The 25,489-nt window shown below is 35.2% G+C and overlaps 1 protein-coding gene across 4 annotated transcripts in view; it reads right to left on the bottom strand.

Moving 5' to 3' along the window:
• Nucleotides 1-25,489, bottom strand: part of Wwc2 (WW and C2 domain containing 2) — a 229,320-nt gene that overhangs the window by 23,087 nt on the left and 180,744 nt on the right. For 3 of the 4 annotated variants that reach the window (XM_021264966.2, XM_021264967.2, XM_021264969.2), the window contains 7 exons: nucleotides 25,120-25,200; nucleotides 24,934-25,035; nucleotides 22,592-22,784; nucleotides 20,794-20,958; nucleotides 6,665-6,786; nucleotides 4,453-4,651; nucleotides 2,897-3,061 (listed from right to left, as the gene is read on the bottom strand). In XM_021264966.2, coding sequence (XP_021120625.1) covers nucleotides 2,897-3,061; nucleotides 4,453-4,651; nucleotides 6,665-6,786; nucleotides 20,794-20,958; nucleotides 22,592-22,784; nucleotides 24,934-25,035; nucleotides 25,120-25,200 — 1,027 coding nt within the window. The remainder of the gene's footprint in view (nucleotides 1-2,896; nucleotides 3,062-4,452; nucleotides 4,652-6,664; nucleotides 6,787-20,793; nucleotides 20,959-22,591; nucleotides 22,785-24,933; nucleotides 25,036-25,119; nucleotides 25,201-25,489) is intronic. The other variant, XM_004852978.4, reaches the window with a different exon arrangement.

The raw sequence follows: 25,489 nt of genomic DNA, 5'->3' as shown, positions 1-25,489 counted from the left end.
AGCAAAATCTTTATATGTAGATGAAATGATTATCTACAGAGAAAATACTAAGAAATCTCTAGGAGCCCCTACAACTTGTATTTGAATTTAGCAGGATTAGAAAACACAAGGTATATATAAAAAATCAGGTCTGTGGGGCCGGGTATTTAGCTCAGTGGTTTCGCCGCCTGCTGCACAAGCACAAGGACCCAAGTTCGATCCTGGTACCAAAAAAAAAAAAAAATTCATGTCTGTGTATACTTGCTATAAATGAAGAATTGGATATTGAAATTTAAAAGTTATGCAGGAGTACAAAGGACCTAGAAAAGTTAAAAACAAAACAAAAACAAAAACAGTGTTGGAAGATGTTTAGTACCTAATTTTAAGACTTCTTCTAAAGCTACAGTAATCAAGGCAGTGTTGGTGTAAGGAAAGACATATAGATCATTGGAATAAAACAGAGAATCTAGAAATAGAAGCACACATATATGGTCCACTGAGTTTTGAAAGATTATTTAACATTAGCATTTTATAGAACATAAACTCAACTCAAGAGCAGAGGAAAAGATAGTGTTTTCAGCAAACGGCACTAGAACACCTGGTATCCGTATATAAAAAATTAACGTCAACCCTTTATTACCATACATGAAAATAACTTGAAGGGATCTATGAACCTAAATATGAAAGCCTAAAAGTATAAAACTTTAAGAAGAATTTATAAGGGAAAATGTTTATGAATTCAGGGTAGGCAAGAACTACCTAGGATACAAAAGACATGATGTATAAAAGAAAAAAATTGATAAATGAGATTCCATCAAAATTTAGAACTTTAAATGACATCATTAAAATGAAAAGTAGTCCTTAAACAGACCATATTTACAATGCATATAACCTATGAGCAGAATATATAAAGAACTCTTACAGCTCGTCAATAGACAACCCAATTAAACAGTAGACATAAGAAGATAAATAGCCAGTACAGCACAAGGAAAGGTGTGCAACTCTAGAATCAGAAAAATACTAATCAGTACAATAACAAGGTTGAATTACACACTCATTAGGGAGATGAAGTCAAAAGTTTTAAAAGCCTTGTCATGACTTTTTCTTTTTGTTGGGTTCTCCCCCTTTGCCTTTAATTTGTCACGCCCAATGGATTCATTCTGCTGGGTTTCCTGGGGTTGTGATCCTCATTGTCTTTTCCTAGGGTATTGTCTAAACTTTTTTGGAGTGCTGGTTTGATAGTCATGAAGTTCCTGAAGTGCTCTTTGTCATGAAAGTATCTTATTTCTCCATCAATTTTGAAAGATAGTTTTGCAGGGTACATCAATCTGGGTTGGAGGCTGTTTTCCTTTAGGGCTTGAAATACATCACTCCAAGCTCTTCTTGCCTTGAGGGTTTGCATTGAGAAGTTTGCTGTGATTTTGATGGGCTTTCCTTTGTATGTGATTTGTTTCTTTTCTCTCACTGCTTGTAGAATTTTGTTCTTCAGTTGGATTTCTGGATTCCTAACTATTATATGTTTATGTGTAGATTTTTTTTTGATCAAGGCTAGCTGGAGTCCTATATGCCTCACTTATCTGTATGTCAAGTTCTTTTCCCCTCCTTGGGAAGTTTTCTGCCATCACTTCTGTGAACAGTTTTTTTATGTCATCTGCACTCTCTCCTCTTTTTTCCTTGACTCCAGTCAGTCTTGTGTTATTCTTCTTTGCATCGTCTAGCAGCTGCTAGATTGATTTCTCGTGATCCTTTACAATTTTAAAGCAATTTTTCTTTTCCTGGTCACTAATTGCAATCTTTTCTTCTATATCTGAAATTCTATACTCACATTGGTTCATTCTGCTGCTCAGACTTTTGATGGAGTTTTTAATCTCCTGGAAATGTTTGCATCTATTTTATGGATTCCATTTGTTTCCTATGTTGGGATTCCATCATGTTCCTCAGATCCTCTATTTTTTAAATCTGTGTCCTCTCTAGATTTATTAATCATGTGTTGCACCATGAGCAAAATCTTTGCTATTATCTGAGTAATTATTTCTGATTTCATTTTTCCCAGATCTTCTTTTGTTGCCAGTTCAGAAAGTCCAGGTGGTTAAGTATCAGATTGTTCCATCTTGTTTCCCTTTGGGGTTGCTGTAGGTGATCCAGAAGTCTGTTTTTGAGGCTTGTTTACGTGTCTTCCCATTTCCACAGGGGAGGGGGTGGTGCTTCTGGCACCCACATGACTCACCTTCTCTGCCCTAGGAGCTTGGGATGGCAGCGGGGGAGCTTCCTTCCGGGTTCTGGGAATGGCTCACCTTCTTTGCCCTAGGAGCTTGGGATGGTGGCAGGGGAGCTTCCTTCTGGGTGCTTGGACTGGCTCAGCTTCTCTGCCCTAGGAGTTTAGGATGGCAGCAGGGGAGCTTCCTTCCAGGTTCTGGTACTGGCTCACCTTCTCTGCCCTAGGAGCTTGGGATGGCGGTGGGGGAGCTTCCTTCTGGGTGCTGGGACCGGCTCAGCTTCTTGGCACTAGGAGCTTGGGATGGTGGTGGGGGAGCTTCCTTCCAGGTGCTGGGACTGGCTCATCTTCTCTGCCTTAGGAGCTTGGTGGCCTGTAAATTTCTAAAATATGTATCTTAAAAACTACTGTATCTTTCTAAACATAGACAGAAGTTGAAAAATTCTTAGCACCTAGACCTTGAATTTCACTTATTTGCCAAATAAATTACACTAGAACCAATGAGACATCAAGTTTGTGGGAAAATAAACTATAAAGAACCCTAAGTAGAATGTGACAACCTTCACATATTTTACGGCGCTTCTAGCCATTCGTATTCTGCAGCTCCCAGTGCACAGCATCTTATCATTAATGGGCCACTGACTGGCAGGAAGGAAAGAATCTGCAATGTCTAGGGCTTCATTAGGAACACTGTCACCTTACCCTGCAGATGTACTGGCTCCGTTCTCCTGGAGAAAATGTTTGTGAGCGCACTATCATGCTGCTCCTCATGAATGGATGCTGTCGAGAGCTCAGGCTGCTTCGGTCTTTGGGGCAAACTGCCATACTGTCACTAACTGCTTCATCAGTATTTGTCTCTTTGTCAACCTACAAGAGAGATTGACCACTTGTCAGGAGTAAATAAATGTGTGTACATTTATGCTCCCTTCTTCTAAGTAAGAGGGAAATATTTAATGCTAAACAGAGAGTCATTAAGAACCAGGGACACTCCTGAGAGAAAAGCTTGCAGTACAGAGCATGGTACTTCTGCAGGGAAAGTGGGGAGAATGGTTTTCTACTGCGTTCTTAGAAAGTTACTCACAGGAGGTGGGAGATAGCTGTCCAACAAAGTTGCCCATAAATGGGGAGGGGCTACCTTTAACAAGTTAGACTTTAACGTTTAGATTTAGAGACATTGCATAAAGAATTCTATTTGAAAATATATCATCCTTAAATGCTATTATACTTTCAAATTAGTTTTCTTCAGAATAAATGATAAAAACAATTACATATAAGAAAATGAAAATATACCACAAAGTTATAGATTTATATGGAATATGCAATTATATGAATATAATAACTGTTGTGAGTTTGAATTCTTTCTGAGTTACTGGAAATGCAACAAAAATAAAACTTAAGTAAAAATGGAAGGGTCTCAAAACACAAACTGTAGGTACAGGCAGACATCTTCTATTTTACAGGTATAACTTGATTCCAGACCTGCCTTTTGATGAAAGTTTGCTTCTTCGTAAAAGAAAGTTTTCAGGCAGGGAAGATATATTATTTTCTCAGGAATAATGAATTGGAATTTTCTAAACTCCATTACAAACATCCCAAGTGTGCCAGCATCTGCAATGCTGGAAAAAGGACTTTCCCCATCTGAGGATGGCAGTCACAACACATCTCCCACTTAGCTAGCAAAGCTGCCTGGGTTTAATCACGTGGTTGACATCTGTACCTAAACTACATTTGCCACCTGCCAGAGAAGATTCAAGCAGAACACCATCTAACCAAAATTAACTTCAAATGTTTACTTTCATGTTTGAAATTGAAGTATCTTGAAACTTGATACAATTAAGTAGTCATTCTGCTATCTAATCTAGAAAATACTTTTAATAAATATTCGCAGAATATTTATGGAGGTCTAACTTGGTGCTATTTCTCTTCTTGGTTTCTTTCTTTTTTTCCTGGTGTTGGGGATTGAACCTAGGGCTTTGCTCACACTAAGGAAGTGCTCTACCACTGAATTATATTCCAATTCCATTATTTCTTTTCTTAGTGCAAATATTTAAGTGAAGAATTAGTATTTTGGGCCCATTTAAAAATTTTAAAGCATTTACAATGCTTCTTAGCAACCATTCCCATAAATGCCTTTCATGGTCAGTTTTTGGACCCAAATCCTAATATGAAATTACACCTGAAGAGACAGACCAGCATCTCCTGAGGCTATATGGTGCCTGTGAGGCATCTGTTCTAGGAAGACACAGCTGGATATTCACCAGGATAGGTATTCCAGTAGGCAGCTCTTTTGTATGGTCTCTGGCACACTCATTTTCTTTCCTACACCTGTCTTTGTTCACCCCAGGCAAGTTAGTACATGAACTTAAGTCCTCTGTACAGCTATTGTCTTCTGCCAACTTGACTTCAGCTTCTTTTTCAGCCACAATTTCATCAGAGGCCTCTCTTAGCACTGTTAACCTATAGTGAAATAAAACAAAGCACACTTGAAGCCAAGCAGGCATACTCCATGAACAGTGCAACCTGGGCATATTAACCTGTCATCTAGGAACTGAACAACAGATTTACATGTATTCAAGCCATTCTTTGACTGGAGCTTTTAACTAGCTCATAAAAAGTAAAATTCTCATTTTATTTTCTAGCAATCTGCAGCAAAATCACCATAATGTGGTACTATAATGTTAAATTTATGAAATTTACCTAATTTCTAGATAGTAAAATAAAAATATTCTGAATATGACATATACATTTTAACCTTGGCATTTAAAAATATGGAAATTCCATAAAATAACTTGGTATTAGTTACTTGTTATAAAATTAATTATAGAAGGAGATTACTCTCAGCTAAGAGTGAATAAAGACATAATGATTAAAAATGCTCATTCCTGGCTGTGCTCATAATCTAGCAGAGAGAACTTGCACACGGGGAGTTTTACAACTGGCCCAACAGATGACTCTTGGTGCCACGTGAGCTCATCCTTCACAAAAGCTATGCCACAGACTTGGGTGGCATTACATGTAGTGCTGCAGAATCTGAAGACAGTTTATACAAAATATATAAAGCAGGAATATTAGGATGGCTCAGAACATCTCCTGCTTTGCTGAGTTTTGTATTCTTAGAATGAAAACATTTTTTTCCATTGATATCTAAATGTTTAGCTTTAATTGAAACTGGTGACATACTACTAGCACTAACAAATTAGTACTGACTAGTTATTCAGTATCTAACCATGAGATGGACAAAAGGGGGAATCAGCAATGACTACCATGACTTATAAAATCCTATATTCATATACTAAGCGTTGTTTTGGAAATATGTATAAATTGTACCTTATAAACACGAGAAGGCTCATTATTTAAAGATACTACAATAAACCTTATAATCACTCATATTTATTTGTTCTGCAGTGCTCTGATTTTTATTAACTATAACTGACGTTTTTTTATAAGCACAGTGTCTCTGTATCTTTTTTATATCACTGTCATAGCTCTTCCTTCCAAACGTCCATGACTATTATTTATGATACACCTTGACACTCTGAGTTTTTTCCGTTTAATATATACATACATACGCAAATGCATACTACATGTATATACTATATATGCATATGCACAAATGTATTAACAATAGTTCAATCTGAACAGTATAAATAACTATATGTAAAAGTAATCTAAATGAGTTACACACAATATATACTTAAAACACCAGCATTCCCTAAAATTTGTTTTAAATTAAAACAGTGCAAACCAGGAAAGATAGTTCTTTAGATAGATAGATTGATAGATGAACATGGACATCCTTTGTTTTAAAGAGGGTATAGATACAGAGAAGGAAACAGAAAATAAAGAAGGTAAAAGTAGTAACATAGAGAAATAGCTACTGCGAAACTATTTCCCGAGTATTTGCTTTGTCTTACCACAGCCTAAATGGCACTCCTGGTATTTTGAAGAAAAAAGAGCCAGTTTTTAATTTATATGACTCTGTAATAAGACACTATTGTTTTTAAAATTGATTGTATACACTTAAAAAAAGAGTTTAGAAAATAGCACTAAAACTTTACTTAAAGGAAACCAGGCCTGGTGACACAGGCCTATAATCCCCGCACTCTGGAAGGCTGAGGCAGTAGGATCACAAGTTTGAGCCCAGCCTGGGCAACTTGGTGACTTAGTGAGACACTGCCTCAAAATAAAAAATTTTAAAAATGGGCTGGGGATGTGACACTGTGCAAAGGCTCTGGGTTCAATCACAATATGGCTAAAAAAAAAAATCTGCAAAGCAAGAATAAAAATCTGGCTAATGTGTTAACTTTGCCCACAGAGATATTTTCTACCCATACCTGCCTAAAGACATATTTGTTTTCCATAATTCCAGAATAAGACATGAACTCATAAAGGTTTCCCTGGAAGTGTCTTATAAGAAACCAAAGCTTCCTCACAGAGTTCCCACTAGCAGAAGGAAAATGACTATCCTACCAATCTCCTTCTGGACCCTGATGCTCTTCTTCTGGCCCTGGTTCCTCTTCTTCTTGTGCTAATTCTTGTTCCACAGCTAACAGCTCAGCTGATGTTCTTGCAAGTAAGGCTGACACTGCATCCTGAAGAATGTAAAACATAAGGCAATTAACATCATATACTCCAAGAAATGATTTTAAAACTCATCAGATGCAGACTTATACTCCAGCTGTGAAGAAGCAGCTTGTATCAGATCCCACTCTCCTGCTGAGAACAAATATGAAAACAGAATAAAATGAAACAAAAAAAAATCTCCTAGATGTTTTAAAACAATGAAGAGTAAGTAACAAAGGCTATCAGGACTAGAGGGCCAAGAATCTAGGGAGAAGAGAAATACAAAAAGGTTAAGTGACCTTTCCTGGGACTAGAGGGATGTTCACTTTCACTAATTTGTAAAGAGTTTTCTAAGCTCTTTTTTTAAAGGTGTAAACTATCAATTTTGAAAGATAATGGTAGCTCATTATAGAGTCACTGCCACTCTTTCCTCTTGAGGGTGTTTGTACGGTCTAGGTGAAGGGTGTGAAGGCCAAAAGACTGGCTGCCTGGAACTGTGAGTGCAGGATCAGGAAGACGGAAGACTATCACCGAGTGTCGGATGACCAAGGTAGGCAGCATGGTCACCAAAAATGAACTGTAGGGTGAGCCTAATATCCCTCATATTCCTGCCGAGGCATTTGCCATTCCTAAGCTGTATATGTGCACAGCAAGAAGCTGAAAAACAAAAGCAAAAAGCCAACTGCTAAAATAATAAGCAGATATTTTACTTGTCTCAAAGGGAGCCAGCGAGAAAAAAATTAGAATTCAGGTGCCCTGGGTGATTCGGGTAATCTTTCCATATTGTAATTTGCCTTCTAGAAGAATATTAAATCCTCTCTGGAAGATGTATCAGCAAAAGCCTCCACAATCCCTCAAATACAATAGCCACTAGTCCATCAAGACCTAATGACTGAAAGCCAAAAGAAACAATAGACAAACCAGGCAGACCCACAGGTGATTTGCACACTGCAGGTATTTAAATAAGGCACTTAAATTTTTACAATTCATGAAATGGTAGATAATTTCATTACCATATACCCAAAGAAAGTCTCATTAGCATATGAGAATGAGGTTTCTGAAAATAAAAGAGACAAAATCTTACATGCAGTCAAAGAAAAAAGAATATATTACTTTGTAAGAATCAAAAGTCATCTTGTCCTCCAACAGCTCAACAAAATCAATGGAAATCAAATGACAATATGTTATCTGTGACATGTTCAAAGAAATAATTTCCCACCCAGAATTCTGAATATGTGGCAAAAACTGTCACAAATGAGGCTGAAATAGATAACCATAGGCCTGTACTAAGAGAAATATTAAAGGAAATTCTTCAGGCAGAAGGAAAATGACACACATGAAAGTACACTAATGCAAAAGGTAAGAAAATACACCAGCAAGGGCAAAAAGTTGGAGAAATCTAACTATTGAGTGTAATAATAATAATGTTTTATGGGACTCATTATATGTGACTAAAATATATAATGATAATCACGCAGAAGAAAGGGAATAAATGGAGTTAAAGCCTTTTAAAACTCTTAAACTGTCTGAGGAAAAAGTAAAGGTATTAATTGAAGGTAGCTCCTAATAAGATAAGGATTCATGCTGGGAAACAACAAGAAGTAAAAGGCCATAGTAGCTTCTCTTTATCTAAGGTTTTGCTTTCTATGCTTTAGGGTACCCACAGTGAAGCCCAGTCCCAAAATTTAAAATGGAACATTCCAGAAAATAAGCAACTAATACATTTTAGATTGAAGAGCATTTTAATAGTATGATTAAATCTCTAACTGTCCCAGTTATGCCTAGGAAATGAGTCATCTCTCATCCAGTGTATCCACACTGTATACACTATCTGCTCACCAGTCACTTAATAGTCATCTCAGTTATCAGTCAAACTGCTGTATCACAGCGCTGTGTTCAAGAACCCTTAATTTAGTTAATAATGGCCCTAAAATGCATGGGTAGTAATGTTGGCAATATAGACATACTGAAGGAAGCTATAAAGTACTTTAAGTGAAAAGGTGAAAGTTCTCAATAAAGAAAGAAAAAGAATCATATCCAGAGTTATTAACATCTACTGCAAAAATGATTATTTCAAATCCATGAAATTGTGAAGGAAAAAGACATTCATGCTAGTTTTATCCATTAATGCTAGTTGCCACACCAAATTGCAAAAATTATAGCTATAGTGTGTGATAAATAGTTAAGCTGGAAAAGGCATTAAATTTGTATGTATCTATAGGAAAAATATAGTATATATAAGCTTCAGTACTACAGTTTCAGGCATTCACTGAGGATCTTGGAATACATCCTTTGAGGATCAGTAGGTACTACTGTATTACTGATGATTTAATAGAAAAGAAAAAATTTTAAGAAAATTTAATCAAGAAGGAGAAAAATAACACAGATGGGATTAAAAGAAAATAAATGGTAAAATAATAGGTTCAAATTCAAATGTATCAATAATAACATGAAATGCAAATGAGCTAAATATTTCAATTAAAAGATGGAGATTTTAAGAATGGATAATAAACTAATACCAATTGTATATTGTTTACAAATGAAACATTTTTAACATAAAAACTCAGAAAGGTTGAAAGTAAAAGAATGGAAAAGCATAAACTATGCAAACCGATTTAAAAAAACATACTTATATAGCTTACTAAACCAAAGTAGATTTAAAAACAAGAGTTATTACTGGAGATAGAGACATTTCATAACAATAAAAGGTTCAGTTGAACAGAAAGAACACAATGCTAATATATATAATATATAATAACAGACTCAAAAAGCAAGAACTACCATAACTACAAGGAGAAATATATTTATGTGTCATTATAAGTTAGTGAGATTTAAACATACTGAGCAATAACTAATAAAACAAGAATACTGAAAAACTAGATGTACAAAATGTGAAAAACAACATTAAGAACCCGACATAAAGAACATACATTCTTTTCAAGAATAATGGAATGTTTACCCAAAACATAATATCTAATGCTAAATTATAAAGCAAGTCCTAGTATTATATACAATTAAATAGTAGGTACCCTGTTTTCTGAAAACCATGAAATAAAACTAAAAATCAATGCTAAAAGAGAAGCAGAAGAATGCAACTGTTTGGAAATTAAATAAATGTACTTTAAAAAAAACACCTAATTGTTAAAAAGCACAATGTAAAGTATAAAATGTTTTTAACTCAAGGACAACTTCATAATGTCACACTATGAAAAGATGTCAAAGCTGTGTTCAAAGAGAAATTTTTAGTCCCAAAGGCATATATTGAAAAAAACCCCTGTAAAATCTAAGCATTGATTCCAAGAAGCACAAAAAGTAGCAAATTAACTCAAAGAAAATAGAAGCAAAGAAACAGTAAATAACAGGAATCAGCAAAAGAGTAAACAAATGCATGTATGTATAATACAGAAAAATAAACAAAGGCAAAAGTTAGTTCCTGGAAGGAGGGGGAGGGCAGAGGAAAGGGATAAAAAAAAAAGAAACAAGCTGTGTTATATATACATGTAACCACTTCTCAACATGATTATAAACTGCATGAACTGCAAACATGTACTAATAAAATAAAAAATAAAAAATATGATAAGTACCTGGTAAGACTGGGGAAAAAAAGCACAAATTACCAATGTGATGAATGAAAAAGAATATGGCAAAATCCTTGCATATTTGAAAAGATAATAAAAGGATATTATAAATAACTTTATATTAAGACAGATAACTCTGATTAAATGGACAGGCCTGGGGTGTAGCTGGGATACCTAATGCCCCAGGCATCCATTATAATAACTCAAAATGGTAGATCTTGAATGGTGCAAGTTATGCACCATCCTCAAGAGATTCAATTCAGAAAATAGTCATTCAAAATATTTTTGAAGGCATAATTCTCTTGCAGAACCCTGGTTCAGAAAGGCTTCTTACCAAAAAGAAAACTATAGGCTTGGCTAATGAATTATCTTAGGAGTTTTTCCAAATATTTAAGGAAGAAATAATGCTAATTTTATAAAAATGTTTACATACATTAAAAGGGAGAAATACTTCCCAACATATTATGAAGCCAACAAAAAACCCTGATGCCAAAACTTAACAATGACATCACAAGAAATTAAAAAGACTAATCTCTCACGTATATAAATGAAAAAACTCTGAAAAAAACCCCAACTAATCAAATCTAGCAACAAAATATAAGAAAATACATCTTGAAGTCTGTTTTATTACAAGAAACTAGGGGCAGTTTAACACTGAAAAGTCAGTGTATCTCATTAAGGAAAGAGAACAATCACACATTTTTTTTTTTTTTTTTGTACCGGGGATCGAACTCGGGTCCTTACGCTTGCGCAGCAGACGGCGAAACCACTGAGCTAAATCCCCGGCCCAACAATCACACATTTTAAAAATATATTTTTATTACTATCTATTACAATACAGTATTGGGTTTCAATGCAGTATCTTCATACATGCCTATATTTAGATTGTATCCATACCTTATTACTCTCCCTTACACCCTTATCCTTTTCCATCTTTTGTTTAATAATAGTCTCTGTTCTACTTTCATGTCATCTTTTTTAGATTCCACATATTAGGGAAAATGTGATACTTGTCTTTTTGAGTTTGGCTTATTAAGTTTAAATATGATGATCTCATTTTGTCCATTTTCCTGCAAATGACATAATTTCATTCTTTATAGCTGAGTAGTACTCCACTGTATGTGTGAATGGATAAAGAAATGGATAAAGAAAATGCAATACAGATCTTTATCCATTGTATGTTAATGGGCAGCAAGTCTGGCTCCAATCTTGGCTAGTGTAAATCATGCCGCAGTAAGCAGATATTCAGGTATGCCTATGCTGCGCTGATTTTAATTCTTTCAGATATATACCAAAAGGTGGTATGACTGGGACATATGATAATTCCATTTTTTAGATTTTTGAGGAACCTCCAGACTGACTTCCCTAGTGGCTGTACTAATTTACATTTCCACCAGCAGTACAGAATTGTTCATTTATCTCCACATCCTCATCAGCACTTATTTTTATATTTTTGAAAATAGGCATTTTGACTTGGGTGAAAAGGAGTTTCAACATAGTACTGATTTGCATTTCTCCAATGGCAAAATATGTTGAATATTTTTTCATATATTTAGTGGTCATTTGTACTTCTTTTGAGAAGTGTCTATTCAATTCATCTGCCCATTTATTGATTGGGCTATTTGATATCTTGGTAAGCTTTAAAAGTTCTTTTAATGTTCTACACCAGTGACGGCAAACCTTTTAGCTCTTTCAATGATAAAAACAGCTGGCTTGTCACACGTCACAGATTCACCACCACTGTTCCAGATGTTACTTCTCTGTTGGAAAAGTAGCTGGCAAAGATGTTCTCACATCCTGTAAGTTGTCTTTTTACTCTATTGGTTGCTTCCCTTGCTGTGCAGAAACTTTTTAAACTTGATATACTCCCATTTGTTGATTCTTACTATTATTTCCTGTGCTACTATAGTTCTACTCAGAAAGTCTTTGTCTGTGCCTATGACTTCAAGTGTTTCCATTATGTTTTCTTTTAGCAGTTTCAAAGTCTTAAACCTAGGTCTCTAAAATGTTATAATAAAGAGAGATAACTAATGTAGTGGAACACACCCACACATAGCAATCATTTAAATTACGATAAAAGTGATGGTACAGTGTAACTGGGAAAGCAGTTTTCAATACATGATGCTGGATCAATCAGCTAATATAAGGATAAAAATGAATCTTGACTCATATTCTATGCAAAAAATCTTTTTTTTGTATTTTTTTATTCATTAAGTTTATTGGTACATTTTAGGTATACAATATGATGACATTCATCATTGGGAGTGTCTACCTTTACAAATATCTTGGTTCTCATTTTTTCCCCATTCCCCTGCCCTCCCTTCAACCTCTCCACTCCTTCCTATTTACAAAGACTTTGTTTCTGCTTTTTCCTTTTCTCATATTTATTCCTTTCTCTTCTTTTCTTTCCCCTACACCTCCCACTTCCCCTTCCCCTACCCTTTTGGACCTTTTCTTCATATTTCACACTATCTCTTATATATTTTGATCCTTATTTATACTTTCAGTTTCTCGCACCAGAGAAACTATTCAGTATTTACACATGTGTGTCCTATTTATTTCACTTAAGAGTATGACCTCAGTGTGCATCCATTTAGCTCTAAATGCCTCTAGTTTCTCATTCTTTATGGCTGAGTAGTACTCCGTTTAAAAATTAATTTCAAATAGACTGCAGATTGAAGTGGAATAAAAAAAATAAAAAATAAAGCCTTAAAAAATAAAGCCTTTAATAAGATAGCACAGGAAAACATCTTTATGACCTATGTAGAGGCAAACAGCTTTTAATTGGGAAAGGAAAAGTACTAAGCATAAAGGGAAAAATTGGTAAAGAAGATGTCAATAAAACTATTTCCATTCACTAAAAGATAACATTAAGAAAATGTAAAAGCTGCAAAAGAGAAAAATATATTTGTATAATTTGAATATATTCATATCTACAATTAAGAACTACCAAACTTTTAAAAATATAATAGAAAAATAGATGTAATCTTGAATAGACATTTGATAAAAGATGACATCCACTTAGCAATTACACATATTATAAACAGGGAAATTCAAATTAAAAATGGAAGTTAGTGCTAAACATCTATCCAAATAGCTACAATGAAAGAAGATAGTATTTTTACCAAAAGGTATATACAAGAATGTTAATAGCAGCACTATTTACAATGGCCTGCAAATTAGTAAAAACTCAAATGTCCATCAGTAGTATAATGGATAAATTGTGATATAATTATTCAATAAACTATTACCTACCAATGAGCATGAATGAACTATAATTGTAATCTAAGAAGGCTCACACAAAAATAAGATCAAGTACAAGATTACAGTCATAAAAGAATATACATTGAATAATTCCATTATGTAAAGTTTAAAGACAGGCAAAACTAATCTAAGATGAGAGAACTCAGAAAACATTTTATTTAGGGGAGGCTAATAATGACTGGGATGGGGCACAAAGGAGATTCTAGAGTGATGGTAATACACTTAAATTTGACCTGGACACTAGCTACATGGATGTATTTGTTTTATGACAATTCAACAGACTATTCACATAAGCTCTATGTACTTTGTTATAAGTCTCTCTGTATTAGTGACTTTCCCATTGCTTGGACAAAATATTCCACATCCACAACTTAAAGGAGGAGAGATTTATTTTGGCTCACAGTTTCAGAGGTTAAGTCCATTGTTAGATGGCTCCAAGGAAGAAACAGCATGGTGAAAAGCCATGGTGGAGGAAAACTGCTCATCCCATGGTAGGCAGGAAGCAGAGAGAGAGAGTGAAAGAGGGGAGGAGCCCAGGAGAATACACTGTTTTAGGTCACACTTCAGTGACTGTTCCCTCTTCTGACAAGGCCCCACCTCTGAACACAACAGTCAGTTATGAACTCCTCAGTGGACTAAATCCCTGAGAAGTATGGCACCCCCATGATCCAAACATCTTCTAAAGCCCCACCTTTGAACAGAAAATTTTGGGGGGCTATTTGAGATCTCTACCATAATATTCTGCCCTTGGCCCCAAAAAGAATCTTGTTCATTTCATTATCCAAAATGCATTTAGTCTATCTCTAAGAGCCATCAAAGTGTTAACAGTTCCAGTATTGTTGAAAAGGCCAAGTCTAAATTCTCCCCTGAGACTCAAGACAAACTTACCTGAGAGCCTCTATTAAAAAAAACAAAATTAAATGCTTTCAACATACAATGACAGGGTAAACATTTCCATTCCAATAGGGGGAAATAGGGGCCAAAAAGCAACAGCAACAAAGCAAGCCTGAAATCCAGCAGAACAAACATTAAATCCTATATATCTATATCCAGTACTAGTAGCAGGTTTTGGTGATATGTGAATTCCAAAGGGCTTGGGCAACCTTGCCCTTATAGCAGTGATGGCAAAGCTTTTGGACACAAGTGCCCAAAATGTAACCCAAAACCTTGTTATTTATTGCAAAGTGCCAATATTGCAATTAGACTTGAATACTGAGGTATTAGCTCAGAAAAAACAACTCATACATCAACATCTTTTGTCTTAAAAGAAAAAACAAATAGCACACATGCCATAGGTTCATCACCACTGCCTTATGACATTGCTGGTTGTGACACAAAGGGCTTCTCTCTTAGGCTAGCTCAACTCATTACCTACAGTTTTCATCACCAGACATTTAGTGTTTGTGGCATCTCCAACTTCGTGGGGCCTCCACTGCACCTTTGGCTTCACCATCACATCTTCATGCTTTACCCTCTCAGGGGCTCCTGGCTTCTCAGGCCTACTTTTGAAATCTAGGTAGAAGCCTCCATGTCCCTGTAACTCTTACATTCTCAATACCTATAAAACCAACACCACATGAATAATGCAAAGGCTTGCAGCCAGCAGAAGCAGTAGCCAGGGCCCACAGACCATGGTTGTAGCAACCTCTGAGTGCCTGGATGGCTGAGCATGGTGAAATAAATTCTGGGGAACCAATTCCCTACGAGGGCCTTTACAAAAGGGGTTCCACGGAATCTCTTCTTAAATAAAAGTCGACATTTTTGAACCACTGAGTCTGCAGTGGTTGTGGTCTTACTGATTCCCAAGATGTCCTCAAGGCATCTTTCCTCTTATTCTTGTACAAAGTACTTGGTTTCTTTTTATGGTGCTAATCTCTTTAGCAGCCATGACTCCTTGGTCCCAACTTTACACATAGTTTCTTCTCAGCCAAAATGTAAGTTTTTCAAATTTTTATGCTTTGCCTTTTGCCCCAATTCTTACTATAAATCTGGCTAACAGTAGCCAGCAGTATATATGCCACTGCCTGAATTTTGGGCTGTCTTAAGATTTCCTCTGCCAGATTAATAAATCCACTGCCCTTATTCTCAGTCTCCTGCAAAGACTCAGGATATGGGGAAAATGCAGTTTTCCGCTACAGTGTAACATACGTAGCATTTATAGCAAATGCCAATGGAATCCTTGACCCCAAATGAAACCTCTTGAGCCTGGCTTTTACTGCCTACATTCCTATCAGTATTCTGAGCATTGAGCAGAATGCAGGTGTTTTTACAGTAATCTAGGGCTTCTCTAGCCTAAACTTCCAAACCTTTCCAAACTCCTTCCCCAGAGAGATCTAAAGGCTTTGGAACCACGTGGTCAGGTACAGTCACAATAATGAATCCACTCCTGATACCAATTTTCTGTATTACTCACTTTCTCATTGCTGGGATAAAATATCTGATACCAACAACTTAAAGAAGGAGAGGTTTATTTTGGTTTAGAGTTTCAGATGTTCAATCTACAGATCATTGGCTCCAAGGTAAAAATGGCACAGTGAAAAGACATGGTAGTGGAAAGCTGCTCAACCCATGGTGGTCACTAAGCAGAGAAAGTGAGAGAGGGAAGGAGAATAGGATAAAAATACACCGTTCCAGGTCATGCTGCCAGTGACTTCCTCTTCTACCTCTGAAGAGCATAGTTACAAACTCAGTATTGGACTAATCCACTGATCAGTATAGCATGGATCCCTCATGATCCAATCACCTTTCAAAATTCCCTCCTTTGAACATGAGACTTTTGGGAACATTTGAGATCTAAACCAGAACACTCTCCATCATTCCTCTCTACAAAAGAAACACATTAGAGTGAGATTAGTTAGGATAAAAAGTGCAAGATAAATGTATTATATAACAACACTATAAAAGACCCACACCTAACAAACGACTACAGAACACTTCACCTGATGACATCAGAATATATCATATTGTTTTTCTAGAGTGCATATGAAATATATTATGTAGACCATAAAACTAGCATCAGTAAATTTAGAAGGGCTTAAATCATACCAAGTATGTTTACTTCATCATATTAAAAAGAAATTGAAAATCATTAACAAGAGGAAATAAAAGAAATCAATAAATGTATGGAAAGCAACACATTTCTAAATAACCAAATGATCAAAGAATAAATCATGAGATAAATTAGAAAACATGCTGAGGTGAGTGAAAACTAAAATATTATCATACCAAAACTTACAGGTTACTGCTAACGCACCTATATGAAGAACAAAGCTGGATGGGAATAAAACCCAGTAGTAGAGTATGTGTTTAGAATGTGCAAGACCCTGGGTTTGATTTTCAGCTCCACACAGGCACACATAGTTACTTATGTTTTTATAGTCAGAGATAGTGGCAGACATCTGTAATCCCAACACTTGGGAGGCTAAGGCCAAAGGATTCTGAGTTCAAGGCCAGCCTGGGCAACTTAGTGAGAACATGTCTCAGAATAAAATTTAGAAAGGGTTAGAGATACACCTTAGTGGTAGAGTACTTGCCTAGCAAGCAAAAGGCTCTGGATTCAATCCCTAGGAAAGAAAGCAAGAAAGAAAGCAAGAAAGCAAGAAATTTAAAAACAATAACCTAACTTTCTACCTTAAGAAAATGTAAACAGAAGAGTAAAATAAATCTAGGGCAATCAGAAAAGGAAATAATAAAAGACCAGAGTGGAAATCATGAAACAAAACACAGAAAAATTTTAGAAAAAGAAAAAATACAAAAGCAAAGTTGGTTCTTTGAAAAGAGCTAAAGAATTTACAAACCTTTACCTGGATTGACCAAGAAAAACAGAGAAAAATCTTATATTACTAAAACTCAGAATGAAAGAATTCACTATTCAACTTATGAAAAAATACAGATTTAAAACCAATTATGAGAAAATACAATGAATAATTATATACTAAAAATTAGATAATCTAGCAGAAATGGATATATTTCTAAAAAGACAAGTACTGAAACTGACTCAAGAACAAAATTCTAAGCTACTTAGAATAAGTAAAGGTATTTTTTTGTAAAAAACATTCCCCAAAAGAAAAGTTCAGTCTAGATGATTGTACTGGCAAATTCTACCAAACATTTGAAGAACACCAATTTTTCTCAATATTCTCCAAAAGATGGGACAGGAGGGAACAATTCCTATGTTATTCACGAAACCAGAATTACTCTGACATCAAAACCAGACAAAGACAAATGTGGTGGTACATGCCTATAATCCTAGTGCTTGGAAGGCTGAGGCACAAGGATTATGAGTCTGAGGCCATGCTAGGCTATAACAGCAAATTCAAAGTTACCCTAGACTTTATAGTGAGACCCTGTTTCAAAAAAGTAAAGCCAACTAAACAAAAACCAGACAAAAACATCATTTGAAAAAGAAACTCAAGATAGACACAAAAATTCACAATGAAATACTAATAAATTAAATGTAAAGAAATAAAAAGGATTCACACTACAACCAAGTAGGATTTATCTTAGGAATGTAAGATTACTTTGATACCTGAAATTCAATTAATGAACTATTATCAATCAACTGGAGGACAAGAATCACATGTGCAGAAAAAGCATTTGACAAATCTAACAGCTGTTATTGATAAAAATCCTCAAAAAACTAGAGAAACATGTCTTCATCAATCTGATAATGGTTTTTTATGAAAAATCCACAGCAAAAAACCATACTTATTAGTGAAAGTTTCCCCTCTAAAATTAGTAACATGGGCCGAGGATTTAGCTCAGTGGCACAGCGCCTGCCTCGCAAGCTCAAGGTCCTGAGTTCGATCCCCAGTACCTGAAAAAAAAAATTAGTAACAAATCAAAGATATCTTTCCCTACCTTTTCTTTCAGTACTGTAGTGGAAATTCTAGGCAAGACAAATAGGCAAGAAAAAGAAATGAAATGCACACGATAGGAAAGAAAGAAGGAAGTAAAATTATCTCTATTAGCAGAAAATATGATTTGACATACAGAAAAGCTCAAAGAATGTACTTAAAACTATTAGAACTAATAATGAGTTCAGCAAGGTTATAGGATACAAGATAAGTAGACAAAAATCAATTATGCAATGAATAATCTGAAAATGCAATAAGACAACAGTTCTATTCATAATAGTATCAAAAAGAATAAAAATACTCAAATTTAAGAAAAGCAGTGAGCTCTAACAATTACAAAACACTGTTAAAAATGATATAATTGAATAAATATAAAGATATCCTATATTCATGGATCAGAAGTCTTAAAACTATTAAGATGACACTTCTCCCAAATTGACCTACATATTTAATGTTAACCCTTTCAAAATCCTAACTCTTTATTTTGGGAGGGAGCACTAAAATTTATGTGCAAATGCAAGGGGTCCAGAATAGCCAAAATTTTTTTTTTGAGACAGTGTCTTGCTGTTATCTGTATTCCTCAGACTGGTCTTGAACTCCCAATCCTCCTGCCTCAGCCTCCCAAGTAGCTAGAAATATAGGCATGTGCTACTATGTCCAGCTCAGAACAATCATGAAAAAGGAAAACAAGATTGGAAGGCACAATTTCTGGTTTCAAAATGATTACAAAGCAACAATTAAGGCAGATGGTACTGGCTTATATATAGCCATATGAATTATTAATACAGAATTGAGAATCCAGATGTGTAACCCTTCACACTTGGGTCAACGATGAATTCAATGGCCGGAAGGATATTTTTTTCAATACATAGTGCTAGGACAACTGTATATCCACATATGAAAGAAAACTAGGACTTCTTCCTCATATCACATATAAACAACTGATAGATCAAAGATCGCCTATGTGAAAGACTTTAAAATTCTAAGAAGATACAGGAGAAAGCTCAGTGATATTAGGTTAGGCAAAGTCTTCTTTGATATAATACCAACAGGACAAGCAGTAGAAGAAAAATATAGAAAAACCATACTTTCATCAAAATTTAAAACTCTGGTGCTAATGAAATCATCAAGGGAGTGATAAGATACAAAATGAGGTAAAATATTTGCAAATCATTTATCTCATATGAGACTTGTAAGAAAATGTAGAATAGAGTGCTTGCCGGCATGTGTGAAACCCTGGGCTCGACACTCAAGACTGTAAAAAAGAATAACAATAGCAGATAACCCATTGTACCAAGTATACAGTTTATAGTCCTTCTATGTTAAATACAGAATTACTATACAACCCAGAAATTCTGTTCCTGTATATATACCCATGATAAATGAAAACTTTTGTCTACACCAACATTTGTATATGAATGTTGTCAGTATTATTCATAATAAAAAAATGAAAAGTGGCAGTCAAAGAGTGGAATAACCCAAATGCTTATCAACTGATTAATGGATTAAACAAACTAGTATATCTGCATTAGAATACTTCCTGGGACTAAAGAGGAGTGAAGTACTAACACTGCTACACTATGAATATACCTTGAAAATATTATCTAAATGAAAGAAGTCAGTCACGAAAGAACAAATATTGTATTATTTTATTTATATAAAATGTCCAGAATAAGTATATTTATACAGAAAGAAGATTAATGGTTGCCTTGGTAGAAAGGAGTTAGAACCAGGAATGACTGTTCAAGGGAGCCTCTTTTTGAGTTGAAGGAAATCTAAAATAAATGTGTACTCAGTAACAGTATTCACAAATGCCAAACCAGAGATAAATGGCCTCACAAAATACCCCTTTGTAAATTTTTGAAGCATTGAAGTATGACTTGGTTACAACAAACTTTTTAATAGAAAAATACTTAGAGATATTGATGCTACAAATGGAAAATTAACGTATTTTTTCAGATTAATAATTTAAAACTTGAAAAATAAGAATGTCAAAACTGTAAGTTGACAAATATATATTCACATATTTGATGTGGAATCAAATATGTGAACATGATGTACAAAATGTAAATTTAAATCAAAAGGTTTTCCCTGGTCATTTAAAATAATAAGGGGTCCACATCAGTTTATTTTTATTGATAAAGATGTGACCTTTTTATAAATCATACTTGAAACAAAGATAAGAATTACATTCTTTTTTTTTGGAAGCTGAGAGAAAAGAGTTCAGCAGTAAAAGGAGAAAAGTAAGGACAGTGAAAGTGAATGAAAAACTGTTGAAGGTCTCTTAGCATTCTACATTTCACATCACATTATTACTTAAGACTTCATTTTGACTCACCAAGTCTATAGAATCTACTAATGGCTGGTTTGACTGAAATGCCGAGTCCTCACTTTCTTCTTCATTCTTTTTGCAAGGCACTTGCTTTGAAGGGAGCAAATTATACCATACAGTGAAAATCTCATTGGAAAATGGTAAATCTGCCAGGCTGATCTGAGTTCCAGCCTATAGGAAATTAAACAACAAAAAAAAAAAAAAAAAAAGAAGAAGAAGAAAGAAAACCATAAATTTAAATTAGTATCTGTTCCTTCTGATATGATAAAGATTATTAGGTGACTGCTGGCTTTGGCAGCACATATACTAAAAGATTATTAGGTGAGCTTACCTTAGAGAAAAAAATGCAATACTCATGACATAAAGCACTGGGTTTTTTAAAACCTGGAGATGTTTTATACTCTCACTTGGGACTCAGTAAGAAATAAATCTCAATCTAAATACCAATCCTGGGATTCTTTTGTGAGATACAATTTTGCCCATACCAAATGACTAAAGGAATTACATTTAAATGAAATAAATGACAGCCTAAACCTTAGTACTTCCTATAATGTGCTACAAGTGACTTGGTTATTACTCACAAAAAAATTATTATCCACTGAAAAAACTTAAAAATAAGTAAAAATTCTACTTTGGTTCTTGAATGAGAAAGCTACAAAATTTTTCTTTGGATATATAAGTTCAAAGAATGTCAAAAAAAATAAAGGCTAAGGCCTTTTATATTCCTCCACAACACACTTAGTCAGAATTCAAATTCAACTATATTATTTTTAAAAGGCTGCTAATTAACATATTTAATAACTTTATTCATGCCTCCGACATATATTAAATAAGACATCTACTATACTAAAGCCTTTCTGATAGTCTAACAAGTCTACCTTTGCTTCTAATTTTATTTTTAGACATTATTATAAAATAATTCTTCAAGAAAAGATTAAGAAGAAACCTACCACTCTTTTTAACTGTGTTCATCACAAAAGGTATGTGCTTCCTATTGGATTCCAAAAAAAAGCTTGGCTGGGCACTAACACTGCTTTTGACCACACGAGCCCACCTCTACATGCCTGTATTTGAACACCATGTAACTTTACTTGTAGGTGATGGATCTGCTGGTTAGTAGCCACAACAGTGTGTTAAACTTATTATTAATTACCATGTTTTCTGCTGTAGCATGTAAACATCACGTTGCTCGAAACAGTAACACTTCATCCTGTTAGCTCTAATACCATGGCCAAGGAAAATGAGCTGAATAGAGGAACCATATCCACAGTGTGTTGCTTAATTTTAATTTGTAACAGTGAATTATCTGTGGGATATCTTTTTGATATCTGGCTCTATCACTCACTAGGTGTGTGACCCTTTCTAAACTGCTCTTTATCTGAAAATGGGATAATCGCACCTTTCATAACTGATCTTTCATAAAATTGCCATGGGGATTAAAAGAGATAATATATACAGAACACTCAGTATTGGGCTTAGAATTGGGCCTAATAAGTATGCTCCCTAAGTAACGATCATAACAGAGGTTAAAACTCTGTAATCAAAGGGTAGAAATGGAAAGTCAAGCTTTATTTTTTAAATTACAAATTATATGCAGATTTTAAAGATCTGGAATATGAGAAAAAACAGAAATCACTATTTTGGAGAAAAAAAAAAATGAAACAACCATTAGATGTATTTCGAGGTGTTGGATAAGAGTCTGTAGTGGTTTCAAGGCTGAAAAAATAGCAACCAGAAAATATAATTCTCAGAATATCTGATCATACATGTTATCTGAAAACGGTACTTATATGAAGAATCCTACCAGGCATTCTTCCCTGCGGTGTTTACTGACAGAGCAAAGATCAACTCTCAGTGTCTTTTGCTGCAAGGCTGTTTGGGAAATGGCCATTCTGAACACATCATTGAACAACACAGATTCAGTGGGTGGATGGACCTTTGTTCGAAATAGACAGCTGACATCAGTTGAAGAGGGAAGAACAGCAACCCTGAAATACCTGTAAAGAACAAAAGTAAAATGAATCTCATAAGTACTTCAAAATAACAGTGGATTTATAGCTATCATTTGCAATTATCTGCAAAAAAGAGAAAATGAGGGAACATGGAGTTCATTAACTGAAAGCACTGCTGCCATAATGGGTTGGCGCTCAGCTGCAGAGACGCTCTGTTCTTAACCCACCCGTGCTGACTGTGCCCCTGAGCATGCAACAGTCCAGCCTGCCACTCACCACGGGACTGCAGCAAAGGCACATGAAAGGAAAGTGAAGAGGAAGAAAGTCCGTGGGGCAGACGAATTTAATGTCCCACCTGCCCCATGTACAGCCAATTCCAAAATAAGTTATTTCTGAGCCTGGGAAGGCAGGGACATACTAAGTAGACACTGGTGACTTTATCCCAAAGAATCCTCATCCTGAGTATTAAACAAGAGATGCTGATGATCACTTCCCAGGAATGGAATACATTATCCTACTAGAGAAAAAGAAAGGCTAAGTAGCATATTTTTAACAAAATTTAAAACAGATGAAACAGCAGTTCAAAATATATCTCTGAAGTCGCAGATATGACAAACTCTTAAAAGAGTTTTACGCTTTGTAAAATTCAAAGGAAGAGTTACAGAAAACAATAACTTCTAATGGTACTTTAGAGTGAATTTTTTGAGCACACACAATGTGAGAAGGACTCGCAATTCTTGGAAACACCATGAGGTATTTTCCTTCTAATCCCAGAAAGAGAATATCCACTAAATCTTCTCCCTGTCTCCATTTTCCAAGCTTGTCTAATTCATACTCTACAACATGCCTTTCTCTAATTAAAAAAAACTGTAAATTCAAATGCAGAACTGAGGAATGTCATATTACTTTTTATTTTATATCAACATTAATTATGGAGGCTCAGCATTGAAGACCTGTTGAGCCTTGGGCCACTGCTGTTGATTTGAGATCTTACTAAGACACAGGTCCTGCTCCCTGGGAGGCTGGAAGTTCCACAGAATAAAGTCTTTTTTCTCTGTCTTCATGTAAAAGCAGTGAGCAATATTAGAGAGTTAAATGGAGGGGATTTCTGTTTCTCCAGCCTTCGAGTTTATTCTGTACCAGTGGCCTAACCACTTAAATCATCTCAAAATGTTTCCACATCAAACAAGAACAATTTTACCTGAAGGCAATGGGAAAGCAGGTAGGAGTGTTTTTCTCCCATTCTGCTACAGGGGAGGGCTCTCCAAAGTGGAACCAGGCAAGCCATGAGCCAGTATCATAAATACTATGACTGTTGTCAACCAGCAGAAGCCCCAACACTGCTTACTAGAAGTACAATTAAAAACTAAGTTTTTAACTGGGGGGAAAGAAAATTAAGGCTATTTTACACCAGTTGTCACTTTTAGCAGTGTCATTATTTAGGTAAAGGATCTTAAATACATCTTTAAGAAAATGTTGCCATATATTTCAGGAAAGTTCAGGACAATTAGATGAGTAACTACACACACCTAGAGAACAGAAGTATGTTCTATACTCATCAGTTGACTGAGTACTACTATTGCTCCAGAACTACCCTGGAAGTCATCACACTTTGTGACTTCCTCTGAGGTTAGTGAGAATGACCGTGATTGGTTTAGTTGAAGTAGAAAATTAAAGTACATGCACCCTCACAATATGGGCTTAAAGAAAATACATGTTGTTTCATAATTTTCTTCTTGGACTTGAGAGTTGGGTCTTACTGTTTAGCATCAGTCTCTGGCAGACTTGTCATTTCCCTGATCATTTCCCTGATCTGCCTTACTAAAAAGGCCACCAATGGCACAATCCACTTCATTTTCATGTAAAAGTTCAGAAAATTCCTCCACTCATATAGCAGTAACTAACATGCAATAATAAAAGTTTTAATCCAATTTTAAGCAATTGGGCCCTGACACAACATAACACAAGATTCCTGGCCAAAAAAGAAATTAAAAAGTCTTGATTCCTATTCATAAAGACCAAATCTCAATTTGCCTCTCATATGTTTCTTTTCTCTTCTACTGTTGATTTAGATGCCATTAGCCCTGCTGTCTTTCCCGTATCTTCATTTTGTTGAACAGCTTGATCACTATGTAAATTATGTTCTGTGGAAATTTCTAAGCACCTCAATTTGTTCTTCACTGATTTTACTTACACTTTTGAAGTATGAGGTATCAAGAAGGCATGCAGATTTCGGAGTTGTGCTATAATAACCATGAAACTTGAACTTTTTGCATCATATCTGTCAAAAGAGAAGCTGAATGAAATAAGAAGTAATCCACAAGCCATCAGTGGCTGTATAGGTCTGTAGAACTGCTCCTCCTCCATGCACACTGTTTACCTGAGTCCTATCTGCACCTGGGCAGTCTCCACTATGGCTGCATCCTCTTCACTATATGGAGCATCTTCTATTTCATTAGATCTAGGAATGGGGAGTAGGTGAACAGTCAATTAATGGGAATGAAGCTTGTTATGGTTGCTGTTTGCCACTAAATATCTGAGCAAATATGTGAATTAACAGCACTTTTTTTTGCTTTATACTGTTTTTTAAAATTAATTTTATTGGTACACTTTTGACATAAAGATCACATTCATCATAGAGAATTTGCACCTATACATAATAAATCTTGACTCTTCTTTTTTCCCCATTCCCCTCTCCTCCCTTCAACCACCCTTCTTCCCCTCCTTATTTACAAAAGGTTTGTTTCCAT

This window comes from Heterocephalus glaber, unplaced genomic scaffold (assembly GCF_053883595.1).
Source record: "Heterocephalus glaber isolate CG9 unplaced genomic scaffold, H.glaber_assembly_v1.0 deba00001461, whole genome shotgun sequence".
Classification (NCBI taxonomy): Eukaryota; Metazoa; Chordata; class Mammalia; order Rodentia; family Bathyergidae; genus Heterocephalus; species Heterocephalus glaber.
This window is presented reverse-complemented; position numbering and strand designations above follow the sequence as displayed.